Source organism: Triticum urartu, chromosome 5, assembly GCF_003073215.2.
Source record: "Triticum urartu cultivar G1812 chromosome 5, Tu2.1, whole genome shotgun sequence".
Taxonomy (NCBI): Eukaryota; Viridiplantae; Streptophyta; class Magnoliopsida; order Poales; family Poaceae; genus Triticum; species Triticum urartu.
This window is the reverse complement of record NC_053026.1, coordinates 637,008,780-637,027,645: the sequence shown is the minus strand read 5'-3', so window position 1 is coordinate 637,027,645 and position 18,866 is coordinate 637,008,780. Positions and strand designations below refer to the sequence as shown.

The following is an 18,866-nucleotide window of genomic DNA, read 5'->3' as shown; positions in this document are numbered from 1 at the left end:
CTAAACCCTCCAGTTTATATAGACACCGGAGGGGCCTAGGGTTGTACAGAGTCGGTTTATAGAAGAAGGAAACCATACATCCAGACGCCAATCTTGCCATTCACGCAAAGGAGAGTCTCATCTGGACACGGGGGAAGGCCTTCTACTTTGTATCTTCACGGCCCATCAGTCCGGCCCATAACACACGGGCCGGCACGCAAGGACCCCTTAATCCAGGACTCCCTCACCATTGTTTAAATCTATTGCCTTACATCTGTGTATTACATGAAGGGGTTGAATAAGTGGATGCTGGAGATGTGAGACCTATGATATATACATAGTTACATACCCGTGAGTAGAACTATGTACATGGAATTAAATTAAATATGATGCATGCTTTTAAATTTGGCCCGAACATGATAAGCCTATTGATTTTATCATCATAATATTTTTAGGCGGAATTTTTCCATGGTAATAAGTGCGAAGAACCGATAAAGTATGATTTTGCCACAGTTCTATTCCACCAAATAAATTAATATTGTTGTTACTAACATTTATCGGTTTGTGGTATACAGTGCCTAAATCTTGAAGGCAGACAACCTCAGTAACTGATATTCTTTTCGACCCCTTCACTATCAGAATTTGATTACCATCCTAATTGATGGTGTAAAGACAATTTTGATTTCCGATATAATGTTGGGCTACCGGGTTATGACAACATGAAGATAAGTTGATGCCCAATATATATTTTAGAAAAGAACATCTTAATTCTCAACACATTAGGGCCATTAAAACTGATTTTGGGCCACTTTGAGGAATATTCAAGAATAAAAGTTCCTTCTGTGGCCATTTAACCTCCATCGTGCACGTAATTACCATCAGAAACCAAAAAACAATAGACCATCATAGTTGCTCAACACCACGTGAATTTCAAGAAAAAAAGCCGGCTTCCCATCAGAAACCAAAAAACAATAGACCATCATAGTTGCTCAACACCACGTGAATTTCAAGAAAAATAGCCGGTTTCCCATGGCCTCCGTTCATGGCCGAGGTGTCCCCACACCATGGCCAGACCACGTACCTTCACTCAAAAGCAATGCAGTTTGACATGCTGGAGCCAGCCAGGTTTGGTTGCAAGTGAAAGCGACAGAGTAGACTAGTGTCACAATCATTTCATTTCGGGTGAGTTACTCTTATATCAAAGGCAGTAATATATGTATGTTAGTTTGACCTGAACAGATTAAGAGATATTTTTTACTGTGGTCTTCTATGTTCAATTTCATAATGCTATCTTCTCAGAAATTTGTATTATTAGCAGAAAATTATGTGCATACCATTTTCAACGTAATTAATTAAAGAAAGTGTAAAATGATAGTTATTGTAAATAAATTTATAATATTATATAGATAAATAAAACATTATTTTTAAATATCGAACATATAAGTATTACCACAGTTTCAATATATATTGCATATTAGTATTGTCTTAAGTCAAACTTTCTAAATTTTGACCAAGTTTTTATAGAAATGTTTACTAACATCAACAATACCAAATCAATACAATTATATTAATCTTTCAGCATATTTTAATAGAATATATATTTTTATTGCAAATGTTCTTATTGTTATCTATAAAAAGTTTGGCTTAGGACAAACCTAATATGCATAGTAAATTAAAACAAACAAGTATAAAAATCAGGATGTTGAAGCAGGCCATCAGATGAATTTAAATTGGTTAGGACATGCCATTTGAATCACCACTCATTTGGTAGGCTAGCCCGTGCATGTGCACGGGTTGACGACTAGTTATATATAACTATCTGACCACAACTAACAACCAAAGCCATGTTCATTTATAGTGCTTAAATCTGATTTCCGTGTGTGCAAAAATAATATTACATTCCTACTGAATGCATGATGAATCACATATCTACATGTTTAGGCTTTTTCAATGTTTTTGGGGGATGGAAACCAGAAGCATCAGTCTCCTTGACTAGAATCATCATGGCCAGAAGTTCTTCCTTTTGATTTCTCAATCTGTAGGTTATGGATCATCTCCCCCTTGCTAGCTGATACGAAGTACATAAAATTTTGTGAGCAGATTATAGGAAATTTTTTGACCATGTATAATTTCTACCAAGTGTACCCTTCTTCATGTAAACAACTTGGTACATTGGACAATATTTAAGGAATGTAGTGGCTGAACCTCAGTTCGGTGCACCCACGCAAGAAAACATAGCCAAACATTTCAAAAAATTCTGAAACTTTGTGGGAATGGTCAAAAACATATGTTATGGGCACCTGTAAACTTTCGTGGTCAAATACCATTCGAGGAGCTCTATACAAAGTAGACAAATTCACTGAAAATTAGTCAAAATGTAAGTGCACCGTTTGAGCAGATTTTGTAATTTTGTCATTTTTGTACAGAGCTCCTCGAATGTTATTTGGCCACCAAACTTTGCAAATGCGCATAACGTTTGTTGATGATCATTCCCACAAAGTTTCGGAATTTTTTGAAATGTTTTGCTATGTTTTGTTGCGTGGGTGCACCGAGTTGGGGTGTAGAAAACCCACTCTCCAATATTTATTGCCATTTTTCTTATGCGTGAACGATATCAGGCAACATATTGATCTGGTCTAAGATGCCTCCTCCAGAGCAGTACATCTTGAAGACAGGGGATCTTGCCATGTTTATTAACTTGTGTGTTGTCCGAATAATCTTTATTGCGACCTCCTGTCGTGCATCAGTAGTTCCATTTGTTGTTTGTATATTTGTTTCTTTCTCTCTTTTGAGTTGCTGCACTTCAGAAATTCCGTCACGACGGTTTCCATTTTCATCTTCTATGTTGAATTTATTGCTGAGTGTTTTGATCATTCCTTGTGCGGTAGCTTTTAAAGCTTCTTCTATGGAATGGTATTTTTCTTCTCTTTTGGTACATATTTCTCTTTGGCCAGTTGAATTTGACGGATCATTGATTGTCATTCTTGGTTTTTTGATTCAGAGCACTTCTGTTATTTTCACAAGGATAAGTTTTTGACTAATGAATACCGTTAGTATTTCATCTACAAGGTATATAATATGATGATCAATAATACTACTTAATTTGTCTATAGGATATGGTGTGATCAAAATAAAGTAGGTGGAGGTTTACCCTTTTTGCCTTTTATGAGATACACCCTTTTTGATTGACTGGGCACTGTAATCATCTGTTTCCGTTGACCGTGGTATGCGTCTAAGGTGACCAACTAACCAGCCTATAGGATCTGTGGTTTTGTGATTCTTCTTGCCATTTTGAGCCCTTACAGATAGCTTATGCGGTTTCCAGTCGGGAGGTCCCATCCATGTCCAAGAATTTGCACAAGCCATCATTATGGTCACCAATCCAGCAGGTGGTCAAGACAAGAACATTGTAAGGTTTTCAGTTCGGAAAGAAAACAAGGAAGCACTCAACGAACTAGATAATGAGCTTTGCCTATGATCATTAGAATCTTCTTATCAAAATAATGTAGTCGATTTCCCATTCAAAATAATATACCATTCGGTTTTGTAAGTAGAAACTCCTGCTATATCTTCTTCTTTACCTAATAATAAAGTAAATTGGGTTTCTTTTGTCCGTCATGGCATTTTTTAGAAAAGTCTCTCTATTTCAGAGAATTCAACCCACAATCCTGTTTTAAGTTAAAACGAATCGTTATTTTCGTATTTTACACAAAAGTCTGTCTTTTCTTGAAATCAACCCGCCGTCCAGATTTAAGTCACACCCGAACCGTTATTTTACATTTTTCAAAAAAAACCCTGATGTTTTAGGTAATTCATCCGCGGATCATATTTAAGTCAAATAAATGCTTTTTAAAATCATCCATATCTTTTAAACCGTAACTCCGATTTGAACATGTTATATATGAAATTTGATTAGAAAAATATGTAGAATATGAATATGAGATTATTTTTACCTGTTAAGTATTTTTAAATATTATTTTGGAATATATTTGAGTCAAACCAAATGATTTTCTAAATTATATGTATCTTTTAAACCGTAACTTTGATTTTAACATATTATATATGAAATTTTATTAGAAAAATGTGTGGAATCTAAATATGATGTTAATTTTACCTGTTAAATATTTTTAAAATATTGTTATGGAAGCAAACTTATAATTTATAGCGCAAGATACATTTTTTTCATACCGGCGGCGATCCAGATTGCAAATAAACACCCCACTATAACCATATAGGAAAAAAAACATTGATAACTACACATGCATACCTCTGAAAAATGTTGCAGGGGAAAACAACAGATTTCTCATCGCGAGAGTGAGAGTGAGAGAGTCGCGAGAGTGAGACAGAGAGAGAGAGAGAGAGAGAGAGAGAGAGAGACGTCTTAGGATTAACCATATTCAACATACGTTTTTTGTTGTTTTGTGTGAACACCGAGGCCATCGCCGGCGAGGGTGAGAAGGAGGATAAGTGGCAACACAAATATGATGTCTCGCAAAAATAAAGGAGATGGACCTATTGTGGTCTTGAGTGATGGTTGTTGAGTTAAGAGCGTGTGTTATGTTTTCTCTCCCGTTGCAACGCACGAGCTCTTTTGTTAGTAATGTAAAGAAACATGTTTTGGTTTTCTTTGATTATATTTATGATAACATGGGTAGTTCATTAAGTTTACGATTGGTGAAGTCTTTATATGCTCCACTGTTATACGATTGGTGAAGTCATTGTATGCATCTCGTTATTACAACTGAAACAATGCATATTTCCCGGTGCACAATTTTTATCATGAACCCTAATATACATCTGAAGTCAGTTTTTTAGGGATAAAAAATCTAACACCCTCAGGTACGTCGGATCCGGATCGAATGCATGATTATTACTTCCTGCAATGTGGCAATTTTACTCCCAATTTTTTACCCTACATGGCAATTTTCATTTTAGAACACCTGCGGTGACTTCATAAAATCTGAAGATGACATGCCGGTTCAGTTTCTCGAAGGTGCTCATCGGAGTAGGGTGTGTGTATACGTTCATAAGGGTGAGTGTATGCACGTATATATGAGCGTTTACGTCTGTACTGTGTTAAAAAAATCTAACACAATAGACAAACTATCTGTTGCCGGGCAAATAATAAAACTTAAAAGGAGTGTTAAATAATGAACAACAAGACTGCTAGATTCACGGAAATCATTTCCTTGGCCGTTGGATCAGATGGAGGTGCTGTTGGGGATGCCCTTGCGCATGACACCGGGGCCGGGCTGCGAGAATGGTTTCATGAGCTCATACGGCACGATGCCAGCGCCGCACCGATTCTTGAGCATTCTGTTCTCGTTCCTTTCCTTGATGACCCCCTCCGCCACCTTCAGCTCGTCGTTGAACCTCGTGTACGCCGCCCGCACCGCGGTGTCATCGCCCCACGGCGCGGTCTCCATCCCTCCGAGGTACTCCTCGTCGGGGGAGTGGCTGGACAGCACCTCCAGCACCGCCATCACCACCGTTGCCTGCACCTGCGACGGGAAGCATTCTCGGAGCGCCTCGTCCGGGTTGTCGAGGAATTTCTTCAAGGCGGCGTCGTCCACGGGCTCCTCCACCGGCATCTTGGTACGCGCGATCGAGGGGCGGTTCGGGAAGTACCCCCCAAAGTCATACTGCCCGAAGTTGACCGCCGCGTGGTGCGCCGCCGCGACCCAGATTATTGTGGTGAGCGTGTGCGCGAGGGTCTCCGGCGTGTCCAGCTTAGGCCACCACGGCGCCTCCTTCTTGTCGCCGTGTCCCTCGGTGCGCACCTCCGTCCAGAACGCCTGCAGCTCCTCGTCTTGTGTGACGCTGTCGTCGTCCGGGTAGTACCGGGAAACGTACGCCTGAACCCACCCCTTGATGGCGTCCCAGATAAGGAGCCCGTCGTTGGCGAACGGGTAGTCTTTGATGGCCAACCTGAGGCCGTGCTCCGCCGTGGGGTCCTCCTCTGCCATGCCCCTCCGGACGAGGTCCGCTGGGAGGGCCTCCGTGTCGAAGCGCCAGAGCTTGTCGTAGGCCACGGAGCTGAGCTCCATGCCGTACCTCTGAGGTGAGAAGGTGCTCTCGATGATGCCGCCGCCGTTGACCAGGGAGGAGCGTGCGAGCGCGTTGATCCGCATGGTGTAGCGGAAGTGCGGGCGCAGGAGCTGGTAGACGGGGTGCATCTCGCTGAGCTGCCTGTTGGCCGCGAGGATGTAGGGCTCCACGGCGCAGTGCGTGCGCAGCCAGTGGGTGACGAGCTCGTGGTGGCCGGCGTCGTGGGCACGAACGTGGGACTTGGCCATCCGCCATAGCCAGGACTTGGTGGTGTCCGTGGACGAAGTGAACACCTGCCTCCACTGCGGCGTCGTCGGCGAGGCCGGCCGGGTGAGCTCGATGGCGAGGAGGCGCAGCGTGCCGTCGTCGGTAAGGAACAAGATGGTGCGGGAGCCATACATGGTGGTGTGCTCCAGGGCACGGATCCTGTGCACGTACGGCAGGAACAGGTCGTGGAAGTCGAGCATGAACAGTCTCTACTTCTCCACCGCCTCGGCCACCGTCATGGTGTGCCCCATCTGCGCCTCCAGCAGCTCGGCGGTGATAGCCGACTCCGCCGGCCCGTACTTTGCCGGGTCCAGATTGCTCTTGAGGGGAAATTCCCTGACAAGCTCGATGGCGTATGGGTTGATGCCGGCGAGCGTCTCCCTGGCGAACTCCTCGTCACGTAACCACGCAAACTTGTCCTCTGCGGCATTCCGCAATTAACACGTACGCATACATTTAGGTTCGCGCAAAAACTCCATTAATTTGCTGGTCAGCCAATGAATTAGTAGTGCTTCGCATGTGGAAGTGGAAGGAGCATACTTTTGACATTTGCGGGGCGCTGGAAGAGGAGAAGCTTGTCGCCAAGGCCGTCGCGGAGGAACTGAAGGAGGCGCGGCACGGCGCTGCGGAGGAAGCCGACCTCTCGAGTGCGCGGCAGCACGACACCGTCCTCGAACAACTTGTCGATGACGAAGAAGGAGGGGAAGCCTTGGTTGCGGTCGATGAACGTGGACTGCACGGCCGGCACCACGGCATGGAGCACCGACTGCAGCGTCTTCACCTTGAACTGCACGTTCTTCTCCTCCGAGAACGCCTCGTCCCTCGGCACGTACACGTCGCCGCTCCTCGTCTCCGACTGCCGATCTGCACGTACCCATGCCACGCCACGCACGAGTTACAACTTACAACCTCTAGTACGAGCACGCGTGCATGCATGAGGTTTTGTCGATCGTGTACGTGCGTATACCTTTGATGGATCGGGGGCGGCCGGTGCGGCAGCGCCGTGGGTAGGGGAACTTCTGGTTACCGCCGATAACGGGGCGGGCGCCGACGGCACCGGGTTCCTCGCCGGAGCCGAGATCGTTGTACACGTCGTAGTCGTAGACCCGGTCTTTGGCCGTCCTCTGCCCCATGCCGTCACCGCGCTTCTTCACGAGGTCGTTCTTCCGGTAGTTCTGGAGGCCAGGAGGAGTTTGGCTCGGCAGTGAAGGCTGGACGGTTGGTACGTACGTTGATCAACAGTTCAGCATTGACAAATTTCAATTGCAAAATGGCTTGACAGGGTCCTGAATCACCTTGTTGGCGAAGAAGATGCGCTTGGCGTCACCGGACTTGGGCGGCAGCCAGGAGTCGCAGCGGATCACGTGGGGCTCCGAGTCCGAGTTGCCACCGCCGATGAGCTTCACGTCCTTGAGGAACATCTCCGTGTCGTGCTCGTTGGTGACCAGCACGGCGCCGACGGAGCCGAAGCCCGCCGGCACGTCGAAGCCTGCTTCATAGGTGACGATGTGACGGTCCTTGTCGGACACCTTGCGGGCATAGCTCTTGATCGTCTGTTTCTCCTTCCCCGTCTCTGCATTCGATCAATTTTGTTATTTTTAGTGAGTTTAATTTTTGCAATCAGATGTATACTAGGTGATGACCATGCATCAAACAAGCAAAATGGATCGATATTAGTCAGGACCGTGAATGAGGGTCCTCTGCTCGCCGTTCGTTCAGAGCAATGGGCTTTTATGTTTTCCTGCGACGCCGGCAAGTGGGACAAGGTGCTGCGCGTGTGAGGTTGGTGGCCCGGTGGCGGCGGATTTGGTGTTTTTCCACAGCAACGATGGCGGAATGCGTTAAACCTGAATCCAACACGGCGTGCAGAATGTCCCACATTATCAGATACATGTTTTGCGGGTCTTGTCTTCGGCTCACAAGTCACAACTCCTTCAAAGTTATGGGGTTGGATTCTCAAAAAAGAAGTTATGAGGTATGCCTTGATTTCAGTTTGTTGGTGTTCTGTCTCCTCGTCCGGTGTGTGCGTCGACGGCGCGGGCGATCTAGGATGGTTCTCGATATGGTTGTTGCGGGGGGTGGTGGGGGGGGGGGGGGGTGTTCTTATTTGTAATATTGTTTTTTGGTTCTTTTTGCAAAGTTTTTTGGACATTAGTCAAAATGTCCGATCTTTCTGGTAGTTTTGGCATCTATACAGTTGTACTTTGTTTATTGATTAATATACAATGGGGGCAGTTCAAACACATGCTATGGTTTTAAAAGGGCAAAAGTCTAAAAAAAACCTTGATTTTGTTCTTCAAGTCTGAATCAAACCTTGAACTGAGAATCCCTGAAATCATCACCCTGTGTTTGTTAATCCCGGTTAATCCCAGCCCATTAGTGCTAATAGCTGGTTTGGGCGTTGGGATTGCTGACGTGGCTAGGATTAGGGTTAACTGGACGCGACGATGAACTGACTGCGGGCCTCTTTGGGTACTCACATAAGGTGCAGCGGCGGGGAAAGAACAGAGCTTTTTATTGACGGGCAAAAACAGAGCTTCAGCAGGGGAACCAAATTAGGGTCCGTCAGTAGGCTGGCTGGCTGGCGGCGGCGGCGGCGGCGACGGCGACGGCGGCGGCGGCAACGACGGCGACGGCAACGGTGGCGGCTGCAATCGGCGATGTCTTCCTCCTCCCGCGCGTCGTAATCAGGCGGAGGTCGCGGGCGTAGGGCTCCATCAAGGTCGCCCGTGCAAGAAGTCTCCTCCCTGGAAGATACTAGTGCTGTGTCCATGAAATTGTGAGCTCCCAATCTTCTCTACCAATTCTTCCTCGTCCTTCTTTCCATTTCTTATGGTATGAACACTTGAATCAGAGGCTGGCTGTGGATTTTTTCAGTGGCATAGTGATCCCTGCTCCCCAATCCTTGCAGAACTACTGCTCGATCTCAGGGCTGCAATCAGGAGGTTTGAAGCTGCAGGTGGTGATGACTGGCAACCATGATTGGAACAGAGCCAAAGAATTGGAACAGAGGATGCACTGAGTCAACAAGTTCTGGAGAAGAATGCAGAGATTGAACCAAAAATGTTATTGGCAGGTGTATTTACAGGATTTGTACTGCATTAATAACTAGAAGAAAAATGTAATGCCAAAATCTTGTAATGGCTGAATGATGTAATGGTTGGATGATGTAATGATATTCCATGCTGCTATTTATGTGGTAATTGATGGTTCATTTTGTTAGACTGCAACTTGAGAAAACAACAGGAAGTGCTACTATGTGCTAAATTTCTGGTAACATATCACATAAACAGTAGGTAAATTTGTGAGAACATATCACATGTTCTCAACAACATATATGACATTTCAGCTTACACAAACACAGTTTGAGTAAACCAAAATAACAAGTAATTTATTAATATGCTAACAGAGTGACATAACCAGCAAAAGGACATAACCAGAGTGACATATCTAGTAAAATCACTAGTCCAGAGTGAGAAAATCACTAGTACAGCAGTTTAGTTCCGTATTTTTGCATAAGTTCATCACACAATAGGTACTATATGACCAGAGTGACATAAGGAACAAAAGGACATAGCAATTCAGTAATATGCTAACAGAAAATCACTACTCCATCATATCACATCTTTGATTTTTTTCTTGGATTGCACATTCTGTTTTTTGGTAGCCTTCCTCTTCCCACCATTTGATCCCGCTTGTGCTTGAACTTCTCCTATGCTTTTAGCTTGCTGGCTTGATCTGATTTGAGCATCAGTGTTTGCTTGCTGTTAAAAAAATATGAGAGTACATAAGCATGTGAATGCACAAGTGATTAAGAAAAAGCAAAACTATTTGAAACAAGAGAGTGAACTTGTATTTACCTCAGATGACTTCATTTTCCTGCCTGTTTTCTTCAGGAAGGCATTCTTCTTCTTCCCCTTTTCAGGATTCTTGTGGCAACCTGTCTTGTTGTGCCCCTTGTGGCCACACATGCTGCAAGTAATTTTAGTGCCATGCTTTGACATTTTCTTTCCTTTTGGTGCTTCTCCCTCTTCCCTCTTCCTGTCATTATTCCTAGGCCTACCTGGCATACTCACATACCCAGGTGCTTGTGGTCTAGGTTTGTCAGAGATAGGCCATCTCTCTTGTCCTTCTACTGGCTCCAAGCAGTGCTCATATATCTTCTTAAATTGCTCAACTGAATAGCATTTGTGAATGAAGTCAGCTATGTTTCTTCCACTCTTGTATATGGCACTGATGGCATGGCAACAAGGCATCCCTGCTAGCTGAAAGTAACCACAAGAGCAAGTCCATTTGTCCAAGTTCACTGTATAGCTCCTTCCTCTGCCACTGACATGTTTCACCTCAAACCCTTCCTTGCCATTCCAGAGCACATCATAGAACTGAGTCATTTTGATGGCCACCTTAAGCTTCTTGAAAATGTTTGGGCATATATCACTAGATGTCCACTTTTCACTTTTGCTCCTATTTTCTTGGACTCTAAGTGTCATCTTGTGTCTAATCTTCTCTAGCATAGAGATGATAGGATAGAATCTGGCCTCAACTATAGCATTGTTAAAGGACTCACATAGATTGTTATCAACTGAGTCACAAAGGGACCCAACAGGAAAAAATGCTCTTGCCCAATGCTTAGGCTCTGTCCTCATTATGTCCCTTGCACCTTCAGGTGTATCTTGAGCTAACTTGGCCTTCCTATACATGAAATCTTCTCTATTTGCAGCCTTGGCAATTGCCCAAAATTTCTTTTGCAGAGCATGCTCTCTAAACTTTTTTTTCCAGTTAGCATAGATGTGTCTAACACACATTCCATGTTGTGCCTTTGGTACGTAGTTTCGCATTGCATTGATAAGGCCCTACATTGAAGTTGCAAAAAATATATTACAATAGGTACATAGGACAAATGTAGATGGGACAAATTAACCTAGCCTAAAAAAGTGTACCTAGCATAAAAGTGAGTCGGTCACGCTTCTACAAGGCGAGTGAACCTAAGCAACCTACCATAAAAGTGAGTAGGTCACGCTTCATCAAGGAGAGTGAACCTAAGCAACCTACCATAAAAGTGAGTACGTCATGCTTCGACAAGACGAGTGAACCTAACCAACATAGCATGAACCTAAACAAACTAGTAATTAATAGGATATCACTAACAAGTAAATAATTAACAAAAAGCCAATATGGACAACTATGTGAACAACATACCTTCTGTTGATCTGATATGAACACCCATCCTTCACCTTGATCATTAATATCCAAGTCCTTTATCAAAAGGCCAACAAACCACTCCCAAGATTCACTAGTTTCTTTCTCCACTACTGCCCAAGCTACTGGATACATTTGATTATTAGCATCTCTACCAATAGCACATAGAAGCTCACCTTGACATGCTCCTTTGAAAAAACAGCCATCAAGCCCAATAACTCTTCTGCAAGCTTTAAAACCCTTTTTCATAGCATTGAAGCATACATAGAAGCTTTGGAAAATATTTTGATCCATGTACTCAGGGTTCAAGCCAACAAGGATTGTGCTCCCAGGATTGCTCCTAAGTAGTTCAAGCTGGTAGTCGAACACCTTGGTGTACTCATCTTTCAGTCCGGCAAGTAGCTTCTCTGACACTATCTTCTTAGCAGCCTTGCACTTTGATGTTGAAACATCCGCAAAGAAATCTTTCAGAACCGTGGCTTTAATGCTATCAATTTTCCATGTCGGATTGGCTCTGAAGATGTGCTCATATCTCCTAGCAATAACTTTTGCTGTGACAAGGTGATTGTCTCTGTTAGGTGCACACTCATGTTGATCTTCATATGTGATCACCTGAAATCTAGAACACCTGCTACTATAAGCACCATATATAGTCCACGGACATCCAGGCCATCCACACTTAGCCCTGATCCTCCCTTCTTCTGACTTCATGAAGTTTATACTTCTAAATGTCAGAAGTCCATATTTTATTAGTGCCTTCCTCATCTGTTCCTTGCTCCTGAAAACCATTCCCAAGCAGAATAGTGGAATATCTACCTTAGGGTTGTACCTAGGGAACTTAGTTTTCCTCCTAACAAATTCTCCTTCATGATCACTTTCCTCATCATATGAGTAATCTTCATCATCTGAGTCAAAGTGGTCTTCTCCTACCACTTCTTCCACATTTGCCACTAGATCTATTGGAACAACACCAGATGGATTTCTCTGAGCCCATCTCTTTGAGTCTCTAATTCTCTTCTTAAAAGCCTTTGCTTGTTCCCTTAGTTCCACATATTCCTCTTCCAGTCCACTGTCATCACTTCCTGCCACATAATCACTATCATCCTCCTCACTGTCTGAAACTGCAGAGCCATTGTCATCATTGTCATGTTCTTGTGTTTGTTGAGCTGCTGCATTACCACTATCTATTACTGGATTAATGACCTGAGAGCTATATATCTGAACCTGAGAACTTTGTATCTGAAATTGGGAACTCGATATCTGAACTTGTGAACTTTCAGTCCTCTGTTTCCTACAGAAATTGTGATTTGTAGGGCTGCTAATCACCTGGGTAATAACAGCACTCTCATTTGGTTCGAGCACATTTTCTATTGCGGTCAATGATGATGGATCCACACTAATTATTTGCACATCATCATCTGCAGTTATGACTGCATCTGGTTCTACATCAGTCTCTCCTTCTAAATCATTGTCCATCTCATTTTCAAAATCACTACCACTGTCACTTGCACTCTGATCATCTTGCTCCCCAAAATACTCCACATAGACCTCAGCCACTCCTCCATCAGTTATATATTCAGACATCTTCATACAACCAGCATCATCACACAAAAATAATAGGCCATCCACTAGTTTTTTACCAGGCATCAGGAAGTGAATCTTCATACTTTCTTTCACTGGTATGTGATCACCAAGAAAGCCTTTGATCTCTGGCAAAGACAATCTATCCCTTTCAATCTCTGAACTTGCTTCATCTCCACCAACATAGTCTAAAGTAGGCCCAATTCGAACAAATTGGCCACCAAAATGAAACCGCACATGTAGTTTGTCGCAAGGATCCATGATGACATGAGGAACCTGCATTGCCACAGATTTTTTGATAAAATCAACGAGTGATACAAGTACTCCGAACTAGATGTAAGAAAAATCTATTGTTTCTGCACAAAGTAAATGCCCTAAAAACCAGATTTTTCTGCGCCTACAAACCCTAACCAGAGACAATCATTGGTGAAAAAAACAAGGACGAGAAGACGAATAGAAGATGGAAGGGGATTACCAGAGATTTTTCCAGCCGCCGTGATCGTCTTGCCGTCCCCGTGATCAATCAATGCATGTACGCCATTGCCGCTGCAAGCTGGGGAAGGAACGGGTGACGTCCAGGGAGAGAAACAGGGGAAGGAGCAGGTTCGTGGTGGGGTTTATGAGGACAGTAGGGCCCATAGTCCGTCCATCATGGCGTCCAATTAACCCCTAATCCCAGCCACGCCAGCAATCCCGACGCCCAAACCATCTATTAGCACTAATGGGCTGGGATAAACCGGGATTAACAAAGACAAGGTGACAATTCCAGGGATTCTCAATTCAGGGTTTGATTCAGACTTGGAGAACAAAATCAAGGTTTTTTTTAGACTTTTGCCTTTTAAAAGTGCTCAACTTCCATAGTTTTGATAACTCAAGTAGGTGGTCACTTAATTTATGGTTGGCTTTCTATAAAGAACAAACTGTACTGTGGGAGTTCTTTTTTTCTTGAGTTGGTGTACTGCAGGAGTTGCTGTACGTTTGACTGGGTAAACTAATAGTCGATTCAAAAGTTAGTATACTATATATATTTAATAACTCAAACAATATTAGTAGGTTTTCATAACAGGAAAATAAAATGTGCAAACCAGTCGAACCAAACAAATTAACTTGTACGTAGAAAACGAATAATGCATTTTCCTCTACGGAGCATGCACATCTATCTATGATCGATCGATGATTTGTGCTCAATATAACATGTGTAGCTCCCGCAAAAAAAAACATAACATGTGTAGCTCTTTTTTATTTTTTGAAAAAGAAAACATGTGTTCATTTTTTTAGTAAAACAAATCCAGGTATAGCTGTATTGGTCGATCTATCGCCTTTGCTTCCATAGCAGCACATCTGTTTGCTGTAAATATAGATCTAGTTACTTAGTACTATTATTCATTTATCATTCGTCTGTTGGTCAACTAATTCTACTACCGTGTTTGTCAGATCGACAGGTCCATCGTTTTATCTTTCTCTCAATGCCTTGGCTTGTACAGCAATTTCTAAAAATCGGATCCCTGGGCTAAAAAGGGATTGCATTTTTCAGTAAAAGAAAAAAATGCACCTTCTAGCAAAACAAAGAGGCAAAAGTATATGAGTACTTACTGGCGTCAAGATCGGCGCTGACAAGCTCGAGCTCCATGGACCTGCCGATGAGGTCCTTCACATCGTCCATCGTCTTGGACGGCCTCAGCCCATCGAGGAACCCACCGACGGTGACCTTAACTGTCGCCACCGCCTTGACGCGCACGGAAGCACCACCCTTTCCTGCCATGGTGACGGACGCCGGTCACCCACGCCGCTGCTACTAATACTAGCTAGTCGGCGACGATGTGGCCCACACGATCAGCTGCCCACCGTACCGCCGCGAAGCGCACGAGTGCCGTGTTACCGTGGATGTACGGCCGTCGGGAGGCTACTGCTGGACGCGGAGGAGGAGCTGGAGGAGGGGAGGATGCATGCAACGACTCGCGCGCGGTTTGAGGTTGAGCTGTGGAAGCGACATGGTTTTATAGCAAGTAGGATATGTGTGGGCGCATAATGCCTTTGTGGGATGCGGGAAAAGGAGAAGGAAAACAAGCACAATGCCGTTCAATATATCCCGTGGGGTGGGGCCATGAACTGGTCGATCGCGTGCCTACCTACCCGGGCCTTTCAGTTCTTGACGAGTAGCAATAGTCTTCAAGACTTGAACACACGAAACGCAGCAGCCAAGTCGTCGTCTACGCTTCTACGAACAGATCTATGCGAGCTATACCTAATACCTATACAATACAACCAGAGCGACTGGATTCCATCGACAACTAGTCCTACTTAATTAACAAGCTAGCTAGGTTCCATGCATCGGTAGCTGCCGCGGCCGGCCGTATGTAGTAATATACTACACAAGGTACTACGTGGGTATGCATGTGCAAGCAAGATGTCGACACATAATAGCATCTGCCACAATTTCTATGTTAAGTTATAGGTATAGCTGTCTGGGTCACACAATGATATCTATTTGCTGCAATAATCGTCGTTGTTTGCGAGACTGACTGAAGGAAAAACTCCTCCTTGTCACTATAGTATCAATGGACATGCGTACAACATGGGCTACTATCTGGTTGACAGTATACATTGGCTATCTTTGTCAACACCATCTAAAACTCAATTGGCTGGAAAAAGGCTCACTTCACCGAAAGACAAGAATCAGATAGAAAGGATGTCGAGAGGGCATTTGGAGTTCTTTAGGCCCCTTTTACACTTGTTTGTGAACATGTAAAACAATGGGATCCTAAGTCCTTGTGGGAGGTGACGCATGTTGCGTGATCATGCACAATTTGATCGTCGAGGATGAGGGTGACGATGTTGCCGTAGCTTTGGAATTTGAGAACATGGGTGATCCTATCCAACATCCGGACTGGAAACTGGCCCCATTTGAAGAGTTTATTCAATTCGGCATCGACCAACTCACGAGCAGTTGAAGAAAGATCTGATTGAGCATAAGTGGGTGGTGAAAGGGGACAACAATGTTGGTATGTAATATTTGAACATTTTAAATTTGAACGAGTGTTGCATGTGGCTATCTGAATGTCTATACCCTTTGTATGCGGCTAATTTATCATGCGGACTTGAAAAAAATGAGGAAGGTCGGATGTATGCGGCTACGGTTGGATGGCGTCCTCCCGCATCCGTGTCCGCGGACCGATCCGCCCTACCAGCGGACGGACGTGGAAGGAGTTTTGCGGGTTGCTGTTGAAGATACCCTTACCTCATTGGATTCTGGCAAAAGTTGTTGTAGTAAATAGTTGAAACATCGTATTGCTAAGGCCCCACAAGGCAACTCACGAGTGAAGACTGAATAAAGGACCAACATCGATTGAATTCCATGAAAATCAACGGATACACACCTTCAGACGCCCTCCAACGACACTAGACGAACCGCCAGAACAGCGTCTAGGCAGGGAGAACTTATTTCATCTTCACGGAGCAACCGTCGCCTCGCCTTTGTGAACAAGACACAAAGCGTAATTGACCTGAGAAAACACCTAAAAATGGAGCAAAAAACCAAGGGCCGGTCATGAGATTATTGGAGGGGGGGGGGGGGGGGGAAAACAAAAAGGGGTGGGGGGGGGGGGGGGGGGGGGGCGTAAATATAACCTGGGGCCCTCTAAAATACACATCAAAATAATAATTATATTGAAAATATTTTTGCGAGTATCAAATATTTTCTTTATACAAATGCTATCAAAATTGCATCTATAAGTAGTATTTATACCAAGTAATTAATAGTACATATTACTTAAAAAGTTTCATCTAACATCTCAAGTCTTCTACAGGCCCATCCTGAATTAAAACATTAATTTGTTGCTACATAATAAACATCGGCAAGACGGCAACTAGTCTCTATTTCTGGAGGTGCTCGTATTATGCTAATTTTTTTATCACTGAATTCATATGGGATTCTATCAACTCATTTAACAATTTCCATAAAAAATTCATCTAACATTTTTTCTCAGCGCCGGAGGCATAGTTTATACTTTATAGGCAACATGGTGGTACTAAATTTGAAGAGATAATCAGTAGTTAAAAAGTAACATAAAGCTATAAATGTTTTAGGGAAAATCTCTAGGGCATAAGCTAGGGAAAATTCACAGAGATATTATCTACCTTCTTTGAAATTGGCAATGCCGTGTATGACGAGCAACAGGGCATGATGAGGACATGTGACAGCGTGCACGGCATGGTGGGTATTCCACGTTGGCCGTTGTTGCAGGCGGACGGCGTTGAGCGGACGGTATTCCACGTTGGCCGATAACTAGGTGAGATGGTGAGGAGGGCCGAAGTAGATGCTAAAGCGAAAATTAGGAAAATCTCAACGCCGGTGTGGTGGCGGCGAGCGAGCCAAAAACCCTAGCGAAAGGCAAAACTATTTGGTAGGTCGAACAATCGCTAGTTACGCTTTTATAGACAAGCTATATATCAAAATCACTAATTGATTAGTACTTCTTTCAAAGATCATTTCTGTGAGTTTTCTTCATACATCTGTTTATTCAAAATATTTTATCTCTTAAACCGTGCGTCCAAATCTTAAATTGTTTTCGTCAAAATCGTGTCTCTCGCAAAAGAAAAAAGAAAACACGTTTTTTTCGTTTCTGAGTCGTGCCTCTCACAGAAGAAAAAAACAAGTTTTTTCTCGCAAAAAAAATCCCAAAGTTTTTTTTCATCCAAAATCTAAGAAAGACCGATGGAAAACCATAAAACCGAAAAAAAACATTTAAAAAGCCGAAAACACGTGTGAAAAAATTAAAGAAAAAACAAAATCCAAAAGAAAACACCCATAGTGTCGAGAGACACGTTCTCAACCCACTGATTGTTGGGAGGCTCTCGAAAAAGTAATCGTTAACTAGTTGCTCTAATGGGCGCTCGCCCTAATAAGCGGCGCGGCGCATCCGGACATACCTGACACCGCCTCTGCTCCACGGCCCAACGATTCAGCCAATTTTCCACGCACGAAGTATAAGAGAGAATCACAAGGAAACAAGGCTGACACTCTGACACTCTGTCCTCTACCACTAAGACTAGCGAGGTTACTCGTAAATCAGAGTTCTTCAGAGCGAACCGGAATGATTCTGCAGAAGAATCAAACTCATCTTCTTTCTTGATCTACCTACGGGCTAGCGGGGACGGACGGCTTCAAGATGGAGGGAGGGCGTGATCCTGAGGACGAGGCCGAGGAAGACGTCGTCGGGGTCGTGGACGTTCGGGTTGCGCTCCAGGATGTAGGGGTCGCCGCAGCGGTCGCTGATGCCGTGCAGCGTCTCCCCCTCCGCCACCACGTAGACCTCCTCGCACGGCCGCCACCGCGCCGACAGCGACGCGCCCCGCACCACCACCGCGGCCTCCGACGTCTCCCCGAGCGAGCACACCAGCAGCAGCGCCGCCAGCGCCGCCAGCGCGAGGCACCACGACGCCGCGTCCGCCGCCGCCGCCAGCCTCGACCTTTTGGACGTCGAGATACCCCCTCTCTCGCCGCGCTGCCTCGCCCCCATGAGCGCGCTCGATCGTGGCTTCCCGGTGATGGTTCGCTAGTGTCAAGCGAGTGCGAGCTGGTGTTTCGTTGCCTCCGTTGGGTCGGGCTTTATACGTGCAGAGGCAGAGCAGAGCAGGGAGTAGTGAGTGCGTGGGGGGGCCGACCCGACCGACGGTTGGAGCGCAGGTATACGTTGGGCGATAAGCCCAAGAAGGTCCCCCTGTCATGCAGAAACGGCAAGCTTGTTCTACTGTTTTTTTCCCGTTGGTTTCATATATTGGGTGATGTAGTC

At 44.5% G+C, this 18,866-nt stretch overlaps 3 protein-coding genes across 3 annotated transcripts; all 3 read right to left on the bottom strand.

Moving 5' to 3' along the window:
* Positions 1-5,180: 5,180 nt before the first annotated feature.
* Positions 5,181-16,615, bottom strand: LOC125511466 (probable lipoxygenase 8, chloroplastic). Its single transcript, XM_048676854.1, is given in 5 exon segments — positions 5,181-6,715; positions 6,835-7,158; positions 7,262-7,505; positions 7,590-7,867; positions 14,668-16,615. Coding segments are annotated over 5 exon segments (2,550 nt in total). The 5' UTR covers positions 14,837-16,615.
* LOC125511465 lies at positions 9,633-13,927 on the bottom strand. The gene is made up of 4 exons (XM_048676853.1): positions 13,550-13,927; positions 11,494-13,350; positions 10,155-11,147; positions 9,633-10,058 (listed from the first exon to the last, which is right to left on the bottom strand). Exons 2-4 carry the CDS (start codon positions 13,333-13,335, stop codon positions 9,909-9,911), a joined length of 2,985 nt encoding a protein of 994 aa, XP_048532810.1. The 5' UTR covers positions 13,336-13,350; positions 13,550-13,927; the 3' UTR covers positions 9,633-9,908.
* Positions 16,616-17,783: 1,168 nt separating the features above from the next.
* On the bottom strand, positions 17,784-18,664 carry LOC125511467. Its single transcript, XM_048676855.1, has one exon. It carries the CDS (start codon positions 18,591-18,593, stop codon positions 18,219-18,221), a length of 375 nt encoding a protein of 124 aa, XP_048532812.1. The 5' UTR covers positions 18,594-18,664; the 3' UTR covers positions 17,784-18,218.
* Between the last annotated feature and the right edge of the window lie 202 nt (positions 18,665-18,866).